The 24,591-nt window shown below is 40.9% G+C and overlaps 1 protein-coding gene across 1 annotated transcript in view; it reads right to left on the reverse strand.

Moving 5' to 3' along the window:
* Positions 1-24,591, reverse strand: part of LOC117514251 (glutamate receptor ionotropic, NMDA 2D) — a 290,532-nt gene that overhangs the window by 114,560 nt on the left and 151,381 nt on the right. Inside the window, 2 exon segments of the mRNA XM_034174620.1 lie at positions 13,337-13,451; positions 22,967-23,295. Coding sequence (XP_034030511.1) covers positions 13,337-13,451; positions 22,967-23,295 — 444 coding nt within the window.

Below are 24,591 nucleotides of genomic sequence, written 5' to 3' on the forward strand. Positions count from 1 at the left end.
AGACCAGCCACTGACGTCACGATGCAGCTCGACTCTGATTGGCTGTCATCCCCCGCCACTCAAAGACAAAGCAGAAGAGATTCAAACAGAATGTGACTTTTTAACTTCTTAAAATATGTCAAAGTTAGCCACCTTTGAACTTGTCCAAGGTCTGTGTCCCAAGAATGATTCTCTGTGAATTTGAAGACTGTGGCAGTAATAGAACTGGACTTATGCTGAACACAGACAGACAGACAGATGGATGTCAGGTCTTTACAATACTCGACCATATGTTGGCCATACCGGCCATATGTTGGCCTCGGGTAAAAATGAACAGCTGTCTCAACAAGAAAAAGTGACGTGTACAATTTGCATATATTTTTAAAACTTATTTCAACTTATTAAAGTTATTTCAACTTAATGAGAGAAGTCATGTGGTATGACACAGTTGACAGTTGAAATAACTTTAAAAAGTAATGTATGATGGCCATCCCAGGGTGGCAGCTGGAGCCAGGTAGGGGTCAATGAAGAATTACACAGGGGTCAACACTTAAAAATGATTAATGAATAGTTCATATGGTTTTAAAAAGAAGCAGTTTTAGTTTTTTTCTGTCATGCTTAGTTATAACCTTATGGGATAACATATGATATATGTCAAAGAATCCAATGAATGTTGACCTTGTTTGATCTTTACTTTGGAGAACAAACATTAAACACAGTCAAAACTATTCCATTTATTAATCCTATTAGCTCAACCAATAATTTGCATCACTTTATACCAAAAATTGGACCAACTTTAACCCCTGTACAAACTAAAATTGACCTCTGTCACCATTTTTGCTGTTTGTACCCCATAACTCCATAACATTCACTCATAGACATTCCAAACTATACCTTTTTGGAATCTTTCTGATCAGGCAAATAATGTGGTATACCTTTCAATGTGATTGGAGCATTTTTAAATTCAGACCCCTGTGTAACTCTTCATTGACCCCTACCTGGCTATAGCTACCACCATGACATGCTCATCATACATGTTTGTGCAGGCCATGGTATACTGAGACTGGATTGTAACTGTCACTTAGTCCTGATTAGGTCAAAACTGTCTAGTGGCTCATGGGCTAAGGCCACATTTCATCTGGCTGGGATGAGTGGGTTTTCTGCCTGCGTGGTTGTCATCCATGTCCCAAGGAGGTTCTGTAATGTGGTGGATACAATGACATGTGGTGGACATGGTTCATCAAACAATTTTAAATAACTCCAGGTTAGAAAACAAGGTTTCCATAAAATATGCTAAAATATGTCAGAATAGTTCAGGGATCTTCACATTTAGCCATGAAGCGATCAAGCTTTTTTATGAGCTAAAATGACCAAGTGGGGTCATTTATGACCCTATGTTTTTATTGGCTCTGCTTGTTTTTATCATACCTACTATATACTGCTTCTTTTATGCATGGCAAATATTCTGAAATGTTATGCTATAATTACTGATTTTATATGATTATATCAAAGCCTGTAATGTTAAAAAGAAAACAAACAAACAAAAAAAAACCACATCTTTCCGAGATCATAAATGACCCCACATAATGTTCTGGGATTCTTGCCGCACCCAAAAAAAAAAAAGAAAAAAAAAAAAAAAGAAAATCTCTCGGAGACATCTACTGACAAAATTCATGGTAGGACACATTTTTCTGATTAAAACAAGGCACAAAAGCATAGAGTCACCCATGGCTGCAGGTGTAATGTCACTGTTATTGGGTTATATTATGCTGTGAGACCATGTTGCTATGTGTCCACTGCTGAGCTGAAACTGTCTGTCAAAATTCTCCACCAGCTGTCTCATTGTTCCTTCTCTTTGCGTTGTTTTTATGAACAATATCTGTGAGGCTGCATCGTGTCCACAACCTTCACACTGCTGAAAAGCATCATAATCCAAAACTAAGAAGGTTGACATACTGTCCTCATGCAGCATTGGCACATCTCAGCTTGATCTGCTGATAAAAAAAGAACTGCTTTGAAATAAGGCATCATCACACATAAAAGCAGCCACATACATACTGTATACCTCTGCACATGTAGAGAACAATACATAATGTGCAGTTGATATGCACAAAGACAAAAACAGTATAATATGGCCAGCAGAGTAAAGCTTGTGTTGTGGAGAGAGCGAGAGCTGGAGGAAACTACAGTACACAATGACAGCATTTTAACTGCACTTCGACTGCACCTCCTCCACAGACATTCAATCAGAACACTCTCAGAAAGCACAGACTGCAAACATATAGCACACAGAAGGCTTTTAAACAGGCAAATTCACAAAACCTCACACAAAACAGTGCAAAAGTAATTTTTGGGTGGTAGAGTATGCTCGGGGAAGAAAAATTTGAGGACCTAAAACCACTAAAAAAATTGTTGAAACTCATCCTTTTTTCAACTATTACTGATTAATCAATTAATTATATCATATTTTCTGGATTATACGTTGCACCAGATTAGTTGCACTTGTGCAAAAATGCGTTATCAAGAAGAAAAAAATATCTAATTGAAGTAAAATTAATTGAAAACATGGTTTTCAAAGCAAACCTATCAGTTTTGCTCCCTGTGCTGGTAACAGCATAGGGCTTGGACAGTAAAAGTGTAGATGAGTGACCGAGTTAGTCCATCCCATCCAGCTTGTATAGACATTAACCTAAAAATAACAAATGTTATCAACTTCATGGGTGCTGATGACAAAGTTTTTACGGAACATTTTGTAGGGAAAAATACATTCACAACGGTATAACTGCCACAAAGCAGGCTAACGGGCCTGGAGGCATGCCCACCCCATTTATCCCAGAATATTTTGGTGTGATTTGGTGCATTTTCTCTTATTTTTAATCAGTTCAAAGCAGGAATAAATCCTGTTGTTAGTTCAGATGACAGTATATGCAGAACCAGTCTTTCATCAGTGTTTCTAACATTCCCTTGCTCCTGTTGTGTTCTACCCCAGGTACCTGTCCTGTGTCATTATTTGTTAAATGTAATAGTTTTTTTTGGGAGTGTTGACATCATTGTTCCTTTACTTTTTGCATTCTTGATGTCCTCTTTAGTTTGCTCTTGCTCTTTACTTTTATTTCTTTGGACACTTTTGAGTTTGCCACTCCACTTCTGAGTGTCACTCCAGACTTCCTCATGCAATACCAAAACTCTTCTCTTGGTACTCCGTCATAAGCTTTATCTAAATCCACAAACACACAATGTAACTCCTTCTGGCCTTCTCTATACTTCTCCATCAGTATTCTCAGAGCAAACATTGCATCTGTAGTGCTCTTTCTCAGTATGAAACCATATTGCTGCTCACAGATTTTTCTAAGCGTAGCTTCTACTACCCTTTCCCATAACTTCATGCTGTGGTTGAACAACTTTATGCCTCTGTAGTTACTGCAGTTCTGCACATCACCCTTGTTCTTAAAAATAGGAACCAGCACACTTTGTCTCCACTCCTCAGGCATCCTCTCACTTTCCAAGATTTTATTAAACAATCTGGTTTGCATTTCCATTGCCATCTCTCCTAGACATTTCCATGCCTCCACCAGAATGTCATCTGGACCAACTGCCTTTCCACTCTTCATTCTTTTCATAGCTGCCCTCATTTCATCGTTACTTATCCCTTGTACTTCCTGATTTACTCTCTTCATATCATCCAGCCTTTTCTTTCTCTCATTTTCTTCATTCATCAGTTCCTAAAAATATTCCCTCCACCTTCTCAACACACTCTCCTCGCTTGTCAGCACATTACTATCTGCATCTTTTACCACCTTAAACTGCTGCACATCCTTTCCAGCTCTGTCCCTTTGTCTGGCCAATCTGTACAAGTCCTTTTCTCCTTCCTTACTGTTCAGCTTCTTGCACAGCTTGCTAAATGCCTGTTCCTTAGCTTCTGCCACTTTTCTTTTCACCTTAAGCCACGTCTCCTTGCAGTCCTGTGTACTTTCTTCATCTCTCTGACTACCCCAATTCTTTTTTGCCAACCTCTTTCTCCTTATGCTTTCCTGGACATCTTCGTCTGCCACTAAGTCTCCTTGTCTTCTTTCTGCTGTCCAGATGTCACACCCAGTACCTTACTAGCTCTCTCCCTCACCACATGTGCAGTACTTTTCCAGTTGTCCAAAACTGCTTCCCCTCCATCCAGTGTCAGTCTCACCTGCTCACGGAATTTCACACAACAGTTTTCCTCCTTCAGCTTCCACCATCTGAAACTTTGTTGAGCTCTCTCTCTCTTCTTCTTCTTTATCTCTAAATTCATCCTACAAACCACCATCCTATGCTGTCTAACTACACTTTCTCTTGCCACCACCTTACAGTCTCTGATTTCTTTTAGCTTGCATCTCCTATAAAGAATGTAGTCCACCTGTGTGCACCTTCCTCCACTCTTATAGGTCACCCTGTGCTCTTCCCTTTTCTTAAAGTAGGTGTTCACCACAGCCATTTCCATCCTATTTATAAAATCAACTACCATCTGTCCTTCCGCATTCCTGTCCATAATACCATATCTACCCATTACTTCCTCGTCACGTCTGTTCCCGTCGCCAACATGCCCATTGAAGTCCACTCCTATCAGCACTCTTTCATACTTGAGCACACTCTCCACCACCTCATCTAACTCACTCCAGAAATCTTCTTTCTCCTTCATCTTGCAACCTACCTGTGGGGCATATGCACCGATGATATTCATCATCACCCCTTCATTTTCCAACTTCACACTCATCACCATGTCAGACACTCACTTAACCTCCACCACACTCTTAACCTCCAACACACTATTAACACACTCTTCCTTTAAAATGACCCCAACACCATTTCTCTTCCTATCCTCACCATGATACAACAACTTGAACCCACTGCCTATGCTCCTGGTCTTACTTCCCTTCCACTTGGTCTCTTGTACACACAACATGTCTACCTTTCTCCTCTCATCATATCAGCCAACTCTCTCCCTTTACCAGTCATACTGCCAACATTCAATGTCCCAACTCTCATTTCCTCCCTTCTAGTTTTCTCCCACTCTCTCTGGACACATTTTCCTTCTCTTTTTCTTCTTCGCCCAGCAGTAGGCCAATTTCTGCCAGCACCCTGTTGAGCAACAGCACCGGTGGCGGTCATTGCTCACCTGGGCCTCGACCAATCTGGTATGGAAATTTGATTTGTTATCTGCATTTTGAATTTTAGAATGTTTTATACCAGATGCCCTTCCTGACACAACCCTCCTCATTTATCTGGGCCTGGGACTCAGAATGTACAGGCTGAACACTCCATGTGGCTGAGTTACCCTAATGATGCATCATTATATACAAAACAATCAAGTTAATATCATACTCTCACAGAAGTAAAAACTTCACCTGGAGCATCAGCAATGAAAAATCATCAGTGCAAAAGCAATCACAGCAGCAAACACAACACATTTAAACATTCATTCTGTGACTGTATCATCCCTCTCCAAAACAGTGTCACAGAAGTGATGTATGAAGTGAAAACAGTTTTCCACACTCCCATCTTAAATCACAAAAAAAAAAAAAAAAAAACTGCACTTGCACTGTTTCTAGACCAACTCTGCTGCCTGGCTTTATCAAACTTAATCAACTGGTTTAATCAACTGTCCGAAATGCATAGAGGATTTGCGGTGATGACACAGCTGAAGGGGAATTGAGTATCTTCCAGCATGCTGGTACTCAAGCATTCCATAACTAATATACATTCCTGCTGAGTGTTCGAATCACTCAAAAAGAAAAGACATTTCATTCTTCCAATTTTCAAAGGATTACAAAAGGAGCAAAACATGATTTCCTGCTTGAATACTGAAGATGACCCCATCTGGTTACTGTAAGATTTGCAGTCAATTCTTAGATCTAAGTGTGGCTGAGAGATTAATGCATTAATGATCCTGTTTATACCTACAGGATGAATATACTAACATTAGTACATATCCACACATCTTTACAGAGGATAACTGGAGCACAAACTATTGCAAATTTGTGCTGGATTTAAAGTGGACTTTGGCTGCATAAATGTTAAATAACATGGTGCTGATGCTACACAGTAAAATCACCAGTGTAAAACTAACGCTGCCAGTGTTAAATTAACACTGTCATTGTACATATGGTCCCACTCTGGCCAGAGTGGGACCGTATGTTCATTGTCAGTGTTAATTTAACACTGCTGATTTTACTGTGTACAAAGGGCAATCTGTACATATACTTTAGTTGAGCTCTAAAGTATTATGTAAAGCTATTAAACAATACATTACAAATTATGCAAAAATGATGAAATATGAATTAACCCTGTGTACTTTAATACATTTTAAAATTAAACACTATGAGTCTGATCATGTAAGTATTAATTCAAGTAATTAGAACCCAATTTGTTGTGTGGGCCGCTGAAGAGGAGGTACTGCTGGCCCACCACCACCAGATGGCGCCCTGCTTGGAGTGCGGGCTTCAAGCACGAGAGGGCGCCGGAGCCACTGGGAGTGACAGCTGTCACTCTTCATCAGCACCAGCTGTCACTCAGCCAACTCATCACCATCTCCATAAAGGCCGGACTGCGACTCCACCTCCTCGCCGAGAAATCAGCTACCATCCAGGTAATTTTCTCTGCTGACTCAAAACATTGAGTAATAATCTGAACTTCTTTGCAGCCGTTTTCCTGTTTCCTGTGGTGGTGACATCCCCCTGCAGGTGGAATCCCAGAAGCTCAAGGACAGGTACATAGGACAGTTTGCCATAACCAAAGTCCTCAGTCCGGCCGCAGTGAAGCTGGTAGCTTCAGCTTCACTGCGGATTCATCCAGTGTTCCATACCTCAAGGATCAAACCCTACCACAAGTCGGCTCTCTGCACCCCCGGACCGGCGCCACCTCCTGCCCGGATCATAGATGGAGATCCTGCCTGGACTGTGCGCAGGCTCCTGGATGTCCGTCGAAAGGGCCGGGGGTTCCAGTATCTGGTGGACTGGGAGGGGTATGGACCCGAAGAACGCTCCTGGGTGAAGAGGAGCTTCATCCTGGACCCGGCCCTCCTGTCCGACTTCTACCGGCGGCACCCGGACAAGCCTGGTCGGGCGCAGGGAGGCGCCCGTTGAGGGGGGGGTCCTGTTGTGTGGGCCGCTGAAGAGGAGGTACTGCTGGCCCACCACCACCAGATGGCGCCCTGCTTGGAGTGCGGGCTTCAAGCACGAGAGGGCGCCGGAGCCACTGGGAGTGACAGCTGTCACTCTTCATCAGCACCAGCTGTCACTCAGCCAACTCATCACCATCTCCATAAAGGCCGGACTGCGACTCCACCTCCTCGCCGAGAAATCAGCTACCATCCAGGTAATTTTCTCTGCTGACTCAAAACATTGAGTAATAATCTGAACTTCTTTGCAGCCGTTTTCCTGTGGTGTGTCCTTATCTGTGGGATTGGCGTTTGGTGTGATCAGCGACGGCTTTGCTTCACACCCCAACCAGATAAGTGGTTAGACAGGAGCTGCACGAGTGTGTGATTGGAGGTGGAGGTTCTCCCTCCTAATTGTGTACAGACTGTGGGATTACTGAGTGTGCGACCTCACACTCATCAGGACTGTCTCTGTTCTCTGCCAGCAGTACCGGGTCTGACTGCTGAAGACAGCGGCCACCTGGGGCGCAGGGCTTGGCGGCTCCGGTGTTCTTCAACTCCGTTGGCAGTGGAAGCTGTGTGGGATCCAGCTCTTCTCTCGCCAGGCGTCTTCTATCGTCGAGCCTGCCCACACGTCACCTGGTGTATGATTGACAGTCACCATATTGTTATTGTCTGTACGTCGTTGTACAATTCACAACATTAAATTGTTACTTTTGGGTTATCCATTGTCCGTTCATTAACGCCCCCTGTTGTGGGTCCGTGTCACGACACTTTCACAACACCAATTTGTGTCATCATTATATTTATTTATTTATTCATTCATTCATTCATTTATTTTTGATCACTTGGCACCACTCAAGCTCTACTGTTTGTTGTTGTGCAAACCGCAGTATTTCGGGACATTTTCAACACATTAAATGTTTGAAAATGAAGTCCTTTCTTTTAGGTGGCCACCCATATTCAAAAGAAAGTTTTCCTCTGTGACTCCAAAAGATGATCTTCTTCAAAATCTAAAATCTTTTCTAAAATGTAGACTTGTGTTTAGATTTGATCTGTTTTCTTATATAACAATCCTTCTCTGCTTCACTCCACTATGATGCTGTGACTGGTGATGCAACAGATAAAAATTGCATTGTGTGGAGTTTATCCAATCAGATCAACAGAAATGTAAATTCTTCTTGAGGGTTGTCCTGGGCATCGGGCATCTTCTTCTTGTCTCTCGGTTTTTTAGAACTGCCTACTCCAGACAGATTTACTGTACAATAACACTCTGTTTGTATTTTTTTTAATGATTGATGTAAATGAAGTACAACACATTCAGTAACTTGGAAATGTTCATGTAACCATTCACTGACTTTTCGAAAGAAAACTGGTTGCAAAGGTGGTGGTTTACATACACAATAGCCCTCACATTTATTTTGTTTAACAATTTATGGCCTCTGAAAATAGGGAGGGGTGTTTTTTCAAAAAATTTGGAAATCTATAAATGTTTGCATGAAATATGGAAATATACACGGAATAAACCATAGCAGGATAAATTTTGGGTAATTTGGTTCCAAAAACCCATATGGACGGAGCCAGTGAAGATATCGGGTTCAAAAATCACCAGAAAAATCGTCAAAAATGTCATATCTTGAGAACCGCTGCACCTAGAGACTTGAAATTTGGCTCCAAATGTTGCTTGACCCCAAGTTTATATTCAGCTTCTGTAATAACAATAATCTGGTGTTTTTTAAGAGTAACTGACAAAAAAACTAATTTCAGTACTTATGTTACGATCAGTTGTATCAAACAAAATCTATGTAGTTTTTATTTCAGGAACATCAGTTGAGTATAATCACATGTAAAGAATGACATGGCCACAACTAATTATAAGCAACAGAGTGATTTTCTACGACACACGCGTTACTTGAAATTTTCAAAAGCTCTTTCCATGTGGGTTTTTGGAACCAAATGACCCAAAATTTATCCTGCTATGGTTTATTCCGTGTATATTTCCATATTCCATGCAAACATTTATAGATTTCCAAATTTTTTTAAATAACACCCCTCCCTACTGAAAATGGAGGAACTGTCTACAAATGACTGCAATTCTTAAATGTTAATTCAATAATTTTGTTAACAAAGACTCTATCACTGTCCAAATACTGAATATGACTGAATCAATAATCAACATTCTTCCGATATTCCTTCAGATAGCTCGTTGCCACTTTTGTTACATAACCATGCATTTCTTCCAATTATTTATTTCTGCAGAAGGCTACATCTTTCCATGAGCCTATGCTCATTTCAACAACATTAAGTTGACACTTTATAACCTCCTCATCACTGCGAATTCAGTCTTCAGTGATTTCACTTACAAAGTTCTCCACAAAAGAGGAGCTTTGGTAAGTGGTGAGCACATATTCCACATCTAAAGCCCACTGCTCACTCCACAATGACCGTGTCTTGTCAACATGATGTCAAACCATATCAACACAATGCACAAACGTATTTCAGAACTGCAGAACATTGCATACAAATGATTACAGTGCACCTGCAGCTGCGCATTGAAGAACGAGCGCTGCACCGATTTTGGCATCTGCAGCCATCTGATACAAATAAAAAACAAAATTCTGCTATCTGCACAAAAGATACATTTTTTCCCCACGTTATTAGTTCATGCACGCATGATAAGTGCTGTCCTGTGTCAAATACAGAAAGAAAATAATGCAGTGTGTGAAAAAACAATCACAAAAATACATTACATACATTGAGCACAGTATATATTTTGTTGGATCAGACAGCATATTCTCACTCCCAAGTTCTCACATTTTCACACAAATCTGTTGCTGTGACCGAACATCAATATGTGATGAGTTGAGTAGCACCTTTGCATTATTTAGTGACACGCTGGGAAACACTCAATAATGAAATTGATCAATAATGAGATTGCTCAATAATGAAAATCATCATTAATTGCATACAACTCTAAATTAGTTGTGAGTAAAGTTAAACATCCAGTGATTTCTGGTAGCACTCTCTTTCTGTCTCTCTAACCAAAGTAAGACATGTTATTGTTGGACGACCTTCCGACATAGTCTGCAGTATCTCACTAAGCAACAACGGACAGCTGGGTGTTACTTGGCTCTAGGTAATGGTGCAGTCATTGTAAAGAGAACATTAAATATTCAGGGAGAGCCAACAGTGTGGATGTGCATAATAGGCAGGCATCTTATCCTCAGTGCATGTGTATGCAGTTCGTGCAGGAGTGTATAAACGCATGTGAGCATGCAGAATGTGCCCTCATATGCTTCTGTGTGGAAGCACTAAACATGTGTTTGTGTGTCCGTGTGGGTGGCTTTTGCACTCTGGGTTTGGGTCTAAAACCAGCACAGGAGTTTCTAATTGAAAGGGATTTGAAGGATATGGCAGGAGTCAGCATGTTACAATGTGCACAGACTCCAGTGTGCTGTTCAAACCAGCAGGAGTCTGAGAACCACCGGTGTGTGTATGTGTGTGTGTGTGTGTGTGTGTGTGTGTGTGTGTGTGTGTGTGTGTGTGTGTGTGTGTGTGTGTGTGTGTGTGTGTGTGTGTGTGCAAGCCTATGTGGGTGCGCTGAAAATTGTAAACGTGATTATGTGTACGTGTTGTGCTTGTGCGATGTGTCTTTGCACATGTTTGGGGTGATGCTGAGGTGCCTGCATGTGGCTGAGAAAATGAGCATCTCTCTTTCTCAGCTGACACTGACAAGGATAAAATCCTGGCGTATTAAAGGGAAGACGTCTCCAACAGGTGACAAGGATTTGTATTAAGGATTTCTGAACAAACCCCAGCTTTATATAATATGCATGACAAACTGGAGGTACTGGTGCTTGGCAGTTATGTAGACAAGACTACGTTCACGTAGAACAAACAATTCTTCACCCAGACGGTACCCAGAAACCCCCTGCACACTTAAATTTGAATGTCATTTTACAGTATAGAATCGTCAACTATCGAACAATTGTGGAGGACCAAATGAGACCTGAGTAAGTGTGTATCAGCTCTTGTGTGTTGTACATTGTATAAGTGAGCTTTAACCAGGAAAAGCTTTTTCACAGAGCAAAAGCAGCAACAGAACAAGGCACACAAATTGATCAGCAGCCAGCGTGTCTTATCTGCTTCAAGCACAGAGAGCCACAGTGACCTTGAACCTACAGTGCATAACCTGCCTATCCTCACTATCAGCTTTATATTTCAGCATAAATCTGTTATTCCAGCTCACATGGAAGGATTAAGACTCAAGAAAGATGCACAAATCAGCTGTAAACCTGCTCTGGCGTTGATTTACTAGGCTTCTGTTGTCCTTGCAGCACTCAAAGAATGGCAAAAATCTGTCTTGGGCACATATCCGCTAATCCACTAACCACTAATTAGCGAAGCTAACTTTTTCATTTGCTAACTTTTGTTCACTTTTCAGCTAACTTTGAAAGCAAATGTTGGACCAATTAGTTTCCGGTAAGCGTAGTTCCTCTAACTTTCAGTTTACTCTTTCATTTTAGTCAAAAATGTTTGTAAACCCTAAAATATACATAGTTGTTCCTGTTGGAGCTTATGGATCCTCTGCACGTATGTCACATGGGATATTGATAAATAATCCAGTTTCATAGAAAAGTGTTTATCACTCCGATTTACATTTGTGCACCAATTACATTTTGTATATAGATGACTTCAGGGTCCCATAATCCTTTGTGCGTGGAGTGGTTCTGGTCATGCTGGTCGTGCTAGCATGCCATTGTATGGAGGTTTGTTATTTCTTTGCAGTTATCGGGAAATTAAGGATTTTCTGGAATGGGAATACTGATTTGACGGGGTTCGTCCTGGGATTTGAAATTTTTTTTAAATATCTATAAATTCCTTCAGTGATCGAATTTCGGTTTTCATTTCATGTCCTCCTGCGTGACAAGCTGTGATGCCATTTTTGCTATTTTCAACTGACGAGTGGAATGTGAACTACTCCAAGCACACAGGGGATGATGGGACCCTGAAAGAATCTATAAAGTCATCGTCTGCTCTACAGGAGTGTTTTCCTGATGTAGTGATTAGTCCTGCCGTGTTACTCTGTTAGCTCTTCCCTACAACGTTGGGTTGAGCTACATTTAATAATCATAACGCAGCAGTCCTACATGTTTTCGGCACATGATATGGTAAGTTCCAACTGTTCTGTTTTGTTGGAAACTGATGTTTCACTTGTGATTATAAAAAAAACACTTTGTGAAAGGTTTTGTGTGGGTCTTTGTGTTGCATTAGCAAGCATTAGCATGAGCAGCCGTGGCCTTGCTTTCTCTTTGCACCTTCTATATTGTTTTCGTGATGGATGCAAGAGGACCCCAGAGGTCTGTATGGTTCTGACATAGAACTGTAGGCAAATTTGTCATTGTTAATCATAAACTATTTGGGCAACACAAGTGGTCGCTTGCTCACTTCATCCTCAACCAGTGGCTTTGCATTTGAAAATATCACAACATCTCAGGTGTGTGATTTCATCTGAGATCTGCGAGTAACAGTTTCCAGTTGCTATGCAATGGAGCAGCACAAAAGTTACCTGTATGAGCCATTTCCCTTCTTTTCAGACCAATTATTTTGGGTGAATCACTCAAAAAACCTTCTGTGCGCTACCGCTGTCATCTTTACTGGAAACTATTGCATGTCAATTTTTCCATCAAAAATCATTGTGCATTGTGGGGAAACTGGTGCATTTATGGAAATGCAAAGCCACTGGATGTCCAAATGTGTTTGATTACAGATCTACTCCTCTAGAAAACTAAATATCATAGTTAACTTTCCAGTTTAGAGCAGCACAGTGGCTCAGTGGTTAGAACTGTTGCCTCACAGCAAAAATGTCCTGAGATCCTTTCTTTGTGGAATTTGCATGAAGATTGCGTGGGTTCCCTCAGGGTGCTCTGGTTTCCTCCCACTTCCAAAGACTTAAGTAAACTTAGGTAAACTGGACACTTTAGATTGACCGCAGGTATAAGTGTGAAGGTATCTGTCTATATGTGGCCCAGTGATGGACTGGCATCCTATCCAGGGAGTACCACCCTGCCTCTTGCCCAAAGACCACTGAGATAAGATCCACTGTGACCCTTAACTAACTTTTCAGTTAACGTATTCATGATTACCAAAGCTAATTTAACAGTCAGAACTTTCTTGTCAACTAAATCTACAAACATCTAGTTACACACACTCATGTCATGGCCTTACATCTTCCCATCCACGACCAGGTGTCCAGGAAATGACATCAAGGAATGGATTGGCCAGGTAACCGTCGCTGTCAAAGGAATAATCTCGACCACCAAGTGTGATGTTGCTGAAATACCTGCACAGAAGAATGGAGTAAAAAGGAGACAGGCAGACAGTAAGTTGATCAAATGAATTAAATAACCTATTTTTTTATTTTTATTTTGGAAGCATATGAAGAGAAAATAGAATTTTTGAGGCTATTTTTGATCCAACAGAATGTGTGCCCTATTCTCTTTGTAATTGAAGTTAAACTACAGCACTTGGACGGTCACAGCGAGGGCACATTTTTTTTTGGCCAATCTACAGACAAATTATCAGACACGCAGAATTGTCAAGATCTTTGAAGTCAAACATTGCTCTGTTCATCAGCTGAAATCTCTGTGGTGTGTCTGATCATGGCACAGGAGAGACCTTCAAATTGTCTTCTCATGTCATCTAGCCGGCTTCAAACCCCAAAGTCTGATAGATGCTTTACATCACAGACCCCTGTACATGGAACAGCAGCATGTAGGTACACACACCAAACAGCAGATAACACCGGTCAAAAACCCTAAGATATTTTTTCCTCATTCTTGGACACAGTGAAATAGCTTTTTTGTTTGTTTTGGACTGAAGATGTGGACCATAGGTATTTGGACAATGATACAGTGATACAAATTTTACAATTTTGCCTCTTTATACTGCCACAGTTGAAATGAAACAATGAAGATGTGTTTGTAGTGCAGACTTTCAGCTTCAATGGGTTTTACAAATATATCACATTAACGCTCTGGGGTCTGAGGGCATTTTTTGGACAGTTCACTCGCCTGGCATAAATGTTTTATGATTGGTGTTAACAGCTCTCCCTGCATCCCACAATCAAGTTTTATGTCTCTTTTTTCAGGACAGCCTGTACTTTCAGAATATATATGCTATAGTTGTGTTTTATAAGTGTAATAAAGGTTTATAATCAGAAATAAGAAAGGAAAAAGTAAAGTGGAAAATAATTTTCCACACACATTTATTCAAAACACACAGTAAACTATAATAAACAACTGTTTTGACACTTTATAAAGGTAATTTGGGCTCTTGTGTGAAAGACTGTACAACAAAAAGGTTCAAACAATAAACACAAATGCACATTTTGAACAATATATACAAAATGGTCTATGTGTTTTGTTTGTCAACATCTCAAAGCAATTTCTGTCTACTATTACACAAAGGTCACATCACAAACTTCTACTTCTACTGTGTTTTGGAGTGTTCTGTCATGCTCTGAAAGCAGCTTTGACACTTTAGCTCATTTACACTATGAGGAGCGGCTCCTCTCCCCCCTCACTCCATTGATATGGTAAACAGTGCTTTACGCCGGAGTGAGAGAGCTTGCCACATGCTTATTCAATAACATTCACAGGTAATGAGGAGTGGAGCATCTCTAAAACTAACACACTCTGTGTTAGAGCACGTGACATTGTCATCAGAGGCCCTCCGTCTGCTCACTTTCACTGATCGCTGTGTGTAATGGCGCAGGGCGCATTGGAGCAAGCAGCCGGATGGCTATTCAAATGGGCCAACTAGTAACACATCACTGCTAAAAATGATCTTTGGTTTATCACGCGAGGTAAATCTGCCCTACAATTGGATTTTGGAAAACGATGTGATGGTGAACCAATTCTGATTGGACACTCACATTGCGCACGTCATCACACAGCTTCTATGAGGAGTACAAAGATGGCTGACGGCTGGCTCAAAAGTCCAGGGAGTTAACTTTTCAGCAAAAAAGTAAGTTTCTATCTCATATCATTAAAAAGTTATTTATAATTTAGTAAAGCTTGGTCTCAGCCGTCGTATATGACAGCGTCGGCCCCAGAGGGTTAACCATTTAGGAATTACAGCCATCTTTACAGTCCCTCCATTTTCAGAGGCCATGACTGTTTGGACAAACTGCATATAATGTTGATTGATAATACCAGTGCTGGGCACAGTTCCGCTAATCGGCTAACAGCTAATTATCAAAACTAATGTTTTCATTATTGGATTAGCTTTTCAGATAACTTTGAAAACCATCAGCGGACTAATTATCTTCCGATAAATTTTGGTCCAATAAATTTTAGACCGCTAACATATTTTTTGCAGGTGTAATAAACACAACAGGGAAATCCTAATAGTTATAAACATTTACGAAGTTTAAAATCAGTTGAATACCTAGCTGTTAAATGTTTTGTAGTAGCAGTTCTATTCTCTACAAAAGAGGAGCGCTAACTCTAAAAGAAATTGCTCTATACTCTGCAAACAAAGGAGAACTGGTCACAGAAAAGAAAAAAAAAAATCATTTCTTTTGACCCCATACTGATATGCTGGCAATATCACCCAAGTCATCCAGAGGCATACAGTTTTAACTCATGGTTAAAATTTTAACCAAACTAATTTTGGACACGTTATCTAAATTAACGTCACATCTGAAGTTTTATCAAGTGAAAATATCAAATATATGTTTTAGTTTTAAAGTAATGCACTAATTTTGAAGGTTTTAGTATGGACATGCTGTGTCCAGGTGCATTATGGGTAATCTCAGTACATTCACGATAGAAGAAATGCATTTGAGATGCTCTGATCAGGCTCCACACGGACAACAGCATTAAACTCTGTATATTGTGCCTAAAACTCTCGTGAATATATTCTCTGGGTTTATGGACATTGTTATTGTGTTTGTTTTATGTAAAAATGCCAGAAGAAGCTGAGGTTGCTTCTCCATTATTTTCAATTGGAATCATAGCAATCGATTCCTGTTTGCTCTTTAGAGTCCTACTTATGTCAAACACTGTCTGTCGTCTTTGTTCCAGAGTAATATACATAAGATGTCTGAAATTTAGTTTATTAAATTCCACGCATCGTAAATGGAGCAGACACCGATTACCTGGAATTTTGTTTTGGCAAGTTTTCACGGGCTCTACTGCCATCTACCGGCTAGTAGTGTTCATGGCAGTATGAGCGTCTGGACGCCAGTAGATGGCAGTGGTCAATTTATTTTGACCCTGGTTATATCAAACAGTTGTCAAATCATAACTTGACTTTATGGCTTTTTGCAAATAGCTTCTTTTTTTAAACAAATTAAAAAAATACATATTTTACAAAAGTACATTTATATGTAAACACCACCACACACACCTCACATTAACGTGTTGGTTTTTACATAGAATGAATGAGTCAACCAATCACTGTTAGTGCAGGCTCATTTACCCATAATTCCTTTGGCATCTGTCTGTTTGTTACAAAACTTCAGAATTAGTGCATTATTTAAAATTAAAAGATATGTGTTATATTTTACCTTTGTACAAATGACAGAAGTGACATTAATGGAGTTATTCTATCTGGAATAATTCAATGATTTTAAATCAAAACTATAACTCAAAACTGCTTTATTTTCCAAGACCTTCGCCTCACTGTGGCACAGCTGTATTCAGTTAAGGAATAATTGCGTGTGCATGTGAATGAGCTTAGCTCCTCTCAATTGCTTCACTGCTGCAAAATATCTAGTAAACAGGGGCTTCCAGGGGTGGGCAGGACGCACAAAGACAGAAGTGCTGACTCATTGTTTGGGTCTGTGGTCGCCTTTGATGCTTTATAAAAGATAGCTTTTCAGTTAGCTGATTATCTGTTATCAAAGCTAACTTTTTGGTTAGCTGTGCCCACCAGTGGATAATACAAATAATCACTTTTACAACCACGTTTCTTTTTACAAATCAGGAGATGTATACATGAGCAGTTCCAAATCATTAAATATATCTTCGACTTCATTCCTTGCACTGGTAATAGTGTATTGCTTTTACGGCAAAAAGAAAAAAAAAAATCATACAATAGAAAGTGTGGCTCATGTGAAGCTAAAACTATTCATTCAGTGGTGAAAATTAGTGATGGCTAATTCAAAACATTGCTCCTAAATATTTCAAAAACTTTTTCAAGTATTATTCTGGAGTCTGGGTCCAAAGAAAGACATAACATGCTATAATAAACGCAGCCTCAGTATGTTGCCGATTCCCTGGGAAAAAAAAAATTGCTTCACATCATTCAGTTTGATTTCTGCCTTCTGGTGTTGAAACATACTAAAACACAAATGGTTAATTGAGGAGCACACTGTTTTGAATTTCATATTTACTGAACGTACACAAGCATGAATGCTGCTTGATTATGTCAATCATTAATAAATAGAAACAATATGGTACACTATGGCAAATCTGTCAAGAGGAGGCAGTTCTCAAAAATTGAGTGACCATGCAAGAAGGAGCCAAGTGAGGGAAGCCATCAAGACACTTATAAGAACTGAAGGAATTTTAGGCTGTTCTGGCTCCTCTTCTCCACTCCACCATGAAGCTGTGACTGGTGATGCAACAGACTATATCTGTAGTATCCCCAGTTTCTCTAATCACAGCCATGACGTTGTATTATTCCTTCAGAGTTCTTATGAGTGCCTTGATGGCTTCCCTCACTTGTCTCCTCCTTGCATGGTGTTTTTTGAGAAATGCCCACTCCAGACATACTGATTGTTTTGTTTTGACTGCACTGCAGTGGTGTACAGAGCCAAATTTACAGAACGTGTGTCACTGTCCAAATACTTATTACTGTCCAAGATTTACGTAAAATTGTGAATGTGGTGTATATGTGGTGCAACAACTATTGGCTGATGGAATCAACCAAGATAACCACTGGCTCTACCTGTTAGAGCTGCTGCATTTCTGCACAGTCGATGAGGAATCTATTAAAGTCTGCTCATTAATATACATGAGATATGGTCCACTTGCTACAGATGCTGAGGTAATTTTGGCAACTCAAACTACATGCACCAACAACATTTATTTTACATGGATGATAGCTAGTGTCAAATTCAGATTTCTCCCTCATGCCTGTTCTCTGACACAGTCAATCAGCTTCAACCATAACTTGCAGCTCATTCTAACTTTGAACACACTCATTTCACAGTATTATTATTTTTTTTTCAGATGAAAAGACTTTATTTGCTTTGTTTGCCGATTTGTAAGATTCTAGCTTCTGTTGTTACATTGATTAGCTCCACATGTTCTCCATTTTTTGTGGACACATTACAGCACCACATACAGGGCTGACATATGTACTACAGCACTTTCAAGCTGTGTCACTGGATCTGTGAGAACGGAAACATTTCTTCAAAGGAACACTTTTTGAAAATGACAAAGAAAACATTGTATAAGAAAAGCTCAGTTTAAATGTGGACAAGGCCTTAAAAACATGGGATGAAATGAAATGAAAATAATAAATAAACCCTTATTTTCTTGGGGGTGCTATGTGGGTGCAAAAGTTATGGCGTGGGAGAAAACAAAAGATGTCACCAGAGCCGGCCCCAGGCATACGCCAACTACGCGGTCGCTTAGGGCCTCCACGCCACCAGGGGGCCCCGAGAGCACTGAGACGTGATAAAAAAGTAAATATACTCAACAAAAATATAAACGCAACACTTTTGGTTTTGCTCCCATTTTGTATGAGATGAACTCAAAGATCTAAAACTTTATCCACATACACAATATCACCATTTCCCTCAAATATTGTTCACAAACCAGTCTAAATCTGTGATAGTGAGCACTTCTCCTTTGCTGAGATAATCCATCCCACCTCACAGGTGTGCCATATCAAGATGCTGATTAGACACCATGATTAGTGCACAGGTGTGCCTTAGACTGTCCACAATAAAAGGCCACTCTGAAAGGTGCAGTTTTGTTTTATTGGGGGGGGGGGGGGGGGGATACCAGTCAGTATCTGGTGTGACCACCATTTGCCTCATGCAGTGCAACACATCTCCTTCGCATAGAGTTGATCAGGTTGTCAATTGTGGCCTGTGGAATGTTGGTCCACCCCTCTTCAATGGTTGTGCGAAGTTGCTGGATATTGGCAGGAACTGGTACACGCTGTCGTATACGCCGGTCCAGAGCATCCCAAACATGCTCAATGGGTGACATGTCCGGTGAGTATGCCGGCCATGCAAGAACTGGGACATTTTCAGCTTCAAAGAATTGTGTACAGATCCTTGCAACATGGGGCTGTGCATTATCCTGCTGCAACATGAGGTGATGTTCTTGGATGTATGGCACAACAATGGGCCTCAAGATCTCGTCACGGTATCTCTGTGCATTCAAAATGCCATCAATAAAATGCACCTGTGTTCTTCGTCCATAACAGACACCTGCCCATACCATAACCCCACCGCCACCATGGGCCACTCGATCCACAACATTGACATCAGAAAACCGCTCACCCACACGACGCCACACATGCTGTCTGCCATCTGCCCTGGACAGTGTGAACCGGGATTCATCCGTGAAGAGAACACCTCTCCAAAGTGCCAAATGCCAGCGAATATGAGCATTTGCCCACTCAAGTCGGTTACGACGACGAACTGGAGTCAGGTCGAGACCCCGATGAGGACGACGAGCATGCAGATGAGCTTCCCTGAGACGGTTTCTGACAGTTTGTGCAGAAATTCTTTGGTTATGCAAACTGATTGTTTCAGCAGCTGTCCGAGTGGCTGGTCTCAGACGATCTTGGAGGTGAACATGCTGGATGTGGAGGTCCTGGGCTGGTGTGGTTACACGTGGTCTGCGGTTGTGAGGCTGGTTGGATGTACTGCCAAATTCTCTGAAACGCCTTTGGAGACGGCTTATGGTAGAGAAATGAACATTCAATACACGAGCAACAGCTCTGGTTGACATTCCTGCTGTCAGCATGCCAATTGCACGCTCCCTCAAATCTTGCGACATCTGTGGCATTGTGCTGTGTGATAAAACTGCACCTTTCAGAGTGGCCTTTTATTGTGGGCAGTCTAAGGCACACCTGTGCACTAATCATGGTGTCTAATCAGCATCTTGATATGGCACACCTGTGAGGTGGGATGGATTATCTCAGCAAAGGAGAAGTGCTCACTATCACAGATTTCGACTGGTTTGTGAACAATATTTGAGGGAAATGGTGATATTGTGTATGTGGAAAAAGTTTTACATCTTTGAGTTCATCTCATACAAAATGGGAGCAAAACCAAAAGTGTTGCGTTTATATTTTTATTGAGTATATATACATGAAATTAAAATAATATTGAATAATTTAAATAAAATTGTATTACACCCGAAAAAAATCATTTTGACAAAATACCAATACTAGGTTAATTGATGCCTCCTGTTGGCTGCTGCCACCGATGGGCAAATTTAGATGCACCGCTTGGGTTAGGTGGTCGATGACTAATCGTGAGGAAAGAAGTGAGTGCAAGTCATGTCTCAGAAAAGAAATTATCCCTCTGGAGCGGAGAAAAGAAAAAAGAAGAAGTTGGAAGACGAGAAAAAAACAACAAGACAATGGTAGGTTTGCATGTCCAATATTACAATTTTTGTTGTCATTATTTGCGAAATGCTCCGTTTATTTAGTGTAAAGTGCTTTAGGTGTCTTAAAGTCAGAGGCGATTGCTCTAAGACTGCAAGGGAAGCTCAGCTTCCCCTAAAATGTCAAAAAATAAGTGATCAAATATATACTGTTGTGTGTACGTCATTGACTAAATATGCGCTACAACGCGCTCAACTTTTGTTCAGAATCAGCTTCTTATCACTGGTAACAATGCGGCTTTCCTCTCACTCAAACCCGCAGCTTCACAGTGCTTTAAACAGTGTGGACGCTGAGCATCCACAGACAGAGTTCAATAGCGACACAAAGCACGCAGCGAAACATTGCTGTTATGCTGTGGATTTCTATGTTCATTTTGGAGATTTTTTAAGTATTGTATTTATTATTTAAGTATTTAATTTTGATTACAACTTTATTTTTCTGTAAGATAATGTGAATGTCATTTGATTCTATTTTGTATTTGAATATTGAACATTTTGCACACCATTGCACATCTGAAAGAAAAACTATTTAACGTGTTTACTATAAATGCAGTCTCCTGCCTGCTGATGTTACTTTCAAATAGTTAAATTAATGAGCCATACTTATACATCATTCTTTATGTAGAAGTTAATTAAAACATATTTATGAGTTTGCTACCCCTTTAAGGTTAAAAACAAGAATGACACCTGTATGATGTAAGATAATTACAAATAATGCTAATGATTGTGGGTACGTTACACACATAACAGTGTAGCCTATGGAATAATGAGGCATCTGGTGCTGAGGTGATGGTAGGGGGGCCCCCAAATGAAATTCTGCTTAAGGCCCCGTAAAGGCTTTGGCCGGCCCTGGATGTCACAGTATTCATTTTATTCTGACTCACAATGTTACTCAATGTTACGGTTTTGTCCTGCCAATGTCCTGGCACTGAGCTCTCAACCTTATTAGCTCAAATATAAGACAAAGCTGTTTTCCAGAAAACACAAATGTTGTTTCATCTTGATTTTACATCACAATCACTTATAGGCAACTTGAACAATATCATCACAAGAACCAGTGTAAAACATTCTTAAATAACTGAAAAAAATCACAATTATTTGTCACTCCAATTTTCCCACAATCCCTTGTGCTGTTGTTCCAGCAGCAAAGTGAAATCCTCCCCCTGACTATTGCTGCTGCTGGAACACAACACCCTATTTCCCTCCTACAATTTTACCTCAAATATGATTCCACATAATTTTCACTGCTCACACTTCAGATTTGATCTCGATAAACAGAGCAGCTGAATCACACCACGACGTGCATCCGTCTTTATCATCCTCAGAAAAATGCCCTTCAGGAATCTCTGAAGGGCTTTGGGGGATTTACCCATTTAAAAGGTCCTGAATGAACAGAAAGCATGCACAGAAAGTTCTGTTTGTGTAAAATTGACTGAGTGACATAATGATCTGAAGAATCAAGGCAGGCCAGTTAGTACTGCTTATTATGCCACTGTTTGTCATACTCAGTGTGCTTTCATTAGTATTATTTTCAAATATAAGCATTTTCTTTTTAAAAACTAGAAGCACTCGGAGAGCGCAAACCTCCGCCAAGGCCACAGGGTCACTGACGTCACATGGAATACCCTTTGGCAAAGAGACTTATTCCACGTTGTTTCATGCATCTACTGTCATGTTTCAGATTCAGTGGTTAAAACCTTAGATTTTCAGCAAATGTATTTCTAAAGAGAAACTGCATGAACTACACATGTTTTTTTTTTCTAATAAGTTTATTCAATGAGGAGAAACAAATGCTAAATTACTGTTGTGTCGTAACTTAATTTTTGGTCAGCCTTTGTGACTCGTCTTCATGAAGTTAGATGCAAAAATGTTGAAATTGCCCCTATCCTGCAATGATAAAGAATCCTTAAAAAAATTACTGGATCCGGATCGTGTTCCAGATTATTAAACAAAATTTAATCACTTCTAAGTTAGGCCAAGATACACCCCTGGTAAAAAATTTTATTGAAATCCGTTGAGGATTTTTTGAGTTATCCTGCTAACAACCAACCAACCAACCAACCAACCAACTAACAAACGGACACAACCGAAAACATAACCTCTTTGATGGAGGTAATAAGAATTGGAAAGTATTTTTCCAAGTGGGGGGGGGGGGGGGGGGGTGCCTAATATTTGGGTCAATATATTCACCTCTTTATCCTAATCTGTTTCTCACCTCATCCTGCCCCGCAGTCTCTGCGTGTGATTGGCGTCCGTCATGCAGTTGGTGACAAAGTTTGGGCCGCCTGTGGTTCCGTAATCCTTGCGCATGGCCACTGCCCCATGAGTCAGCACAGACACGCCCCGAGCAATCCTCCGGCGAGGTTCATCCCTCCAACCCTGGGGCCGCACAGCAAACAGAGCCCGGGGCAAACTCTCCATGCCCAAACCAGAGAGGGCCGGCCCCACAGCAAACCACATGTGAGAGGCTCCGGCTTGACCTGCAGCCCAAGCGGCTCGGAAAACAAGCTCAGCTTCCTCCTGGGAACAGTACAGCAAACGTACCTGGACAGAAGGAAGTCAGGAAGGGAACAGGGATGAGAGGAGACACACACACGCACACACACACAAACACACACACACACACATACACACTAGTAAGATAAGGAGGGGACAGAGAAGACATGGAGAGGGGCAAAGGATGGGAGAAGCAAGGGGAGAAAGATAGAGCTGGAGCATCGGTTCATCTGCACAGCCGGAGAGAAAGCTGAGGCCATATCCAACAAAATAAAATAACAAATAATAAGAACACTGGAAAAGCCGAGAGGGGAGATAGTTGTAAGCTCATGTGATAAGGTTAGACAGAGGAAGAATTAATGGCTGAAAAAGAGTGAATGCTGAAGGCTTGCACAATGTCTGCTAACCAGGAGGTGCAGGAGGAAAAGGGGTCAGTGCTTAATGAGCTTGTGCCTGATGAAACAAGTTACAGTTATGAATAATGAAAACAGGAGTAAAACAAGAAAGAAAAATTTAAACAAGTATTAACAGAGAAGATGAGTACAAGGGAATTGGGGAAAAAGAGGAGCGGAAGCGAAGGAACGGGAGCACGGCTAAAGCGCAAGTGCACCGGAGGGAAACTGGTGACGAGGTTAAACTCTGACACGCGTTATTAAAAGCACGGCGGAGAAAGGGGGCGCAGAAAACAGGACACAGAAGGCGGGGAAAGGAAGTGTGGAAAACAGAATAGCTGTGGCTCCGTGGAAAAGGAAGAGGGGGTTTAGCAAAGAAAAGCAAAGGGTGACATACTTTGGAGAGAAAAGAGAGATTTATAAAAGTAGAAGAGGGAAGATGAAGTGAAGGTGAGGGAAAGAAAGCAAGAAAAAAACACTAAAAAGACAAAATACAAATGAAAGAAGTTGCGGTGACAGATCCGCCATGAGTGCTGAGGTAAGGAGAGATGGGGAGATGAAATTGACCAGAGAGGGTTTTAAGGGGTTAGAGGGGAAATTGAGAGAGAAGAAGTCGATTGACAAAAGGATGATGGAGGGAGCTGAGCTCAGGGGAAAGAAGGAAAGGGAGAGGAGGGGGGGTTACAGTAAATGCTGACAAATGCCCAAGAACAGCAAAAGACTAACAGCATTAAAAATAAACACAACAAAGTGGCATCGTCAAGGAGAAGAAAGGTAACTGAGAGACAAACGGGCCTAAGGGGGAGTCACAGCGCATTTTTGAAAATTGCGCCCTCGTTGTGTTTTGAACTGTAATGGCTCAGATAAACAATTGTGCGTGCGTGCCAGTAAACGTGACTTAGACAGTGAAATGAGAGTGACAGTGAGGGAGGAGGTGAGAGGGAATTACAGA

This window comes from Thalassophryne amazonica, chromosome 7 (assembly GCF_902500255.1).
Source record: "Thalassophryne amazonica chromosome 7, fThaAma1.1, whole genome shotgun sequence".
Classification (NCBI taxonomy): Eukaryota; Metazoa; Chordata; class Actinopteri; order Batrachoidiformes; family Batrachoididae; genus Thalassophryne; species Thalassophryne amazonica.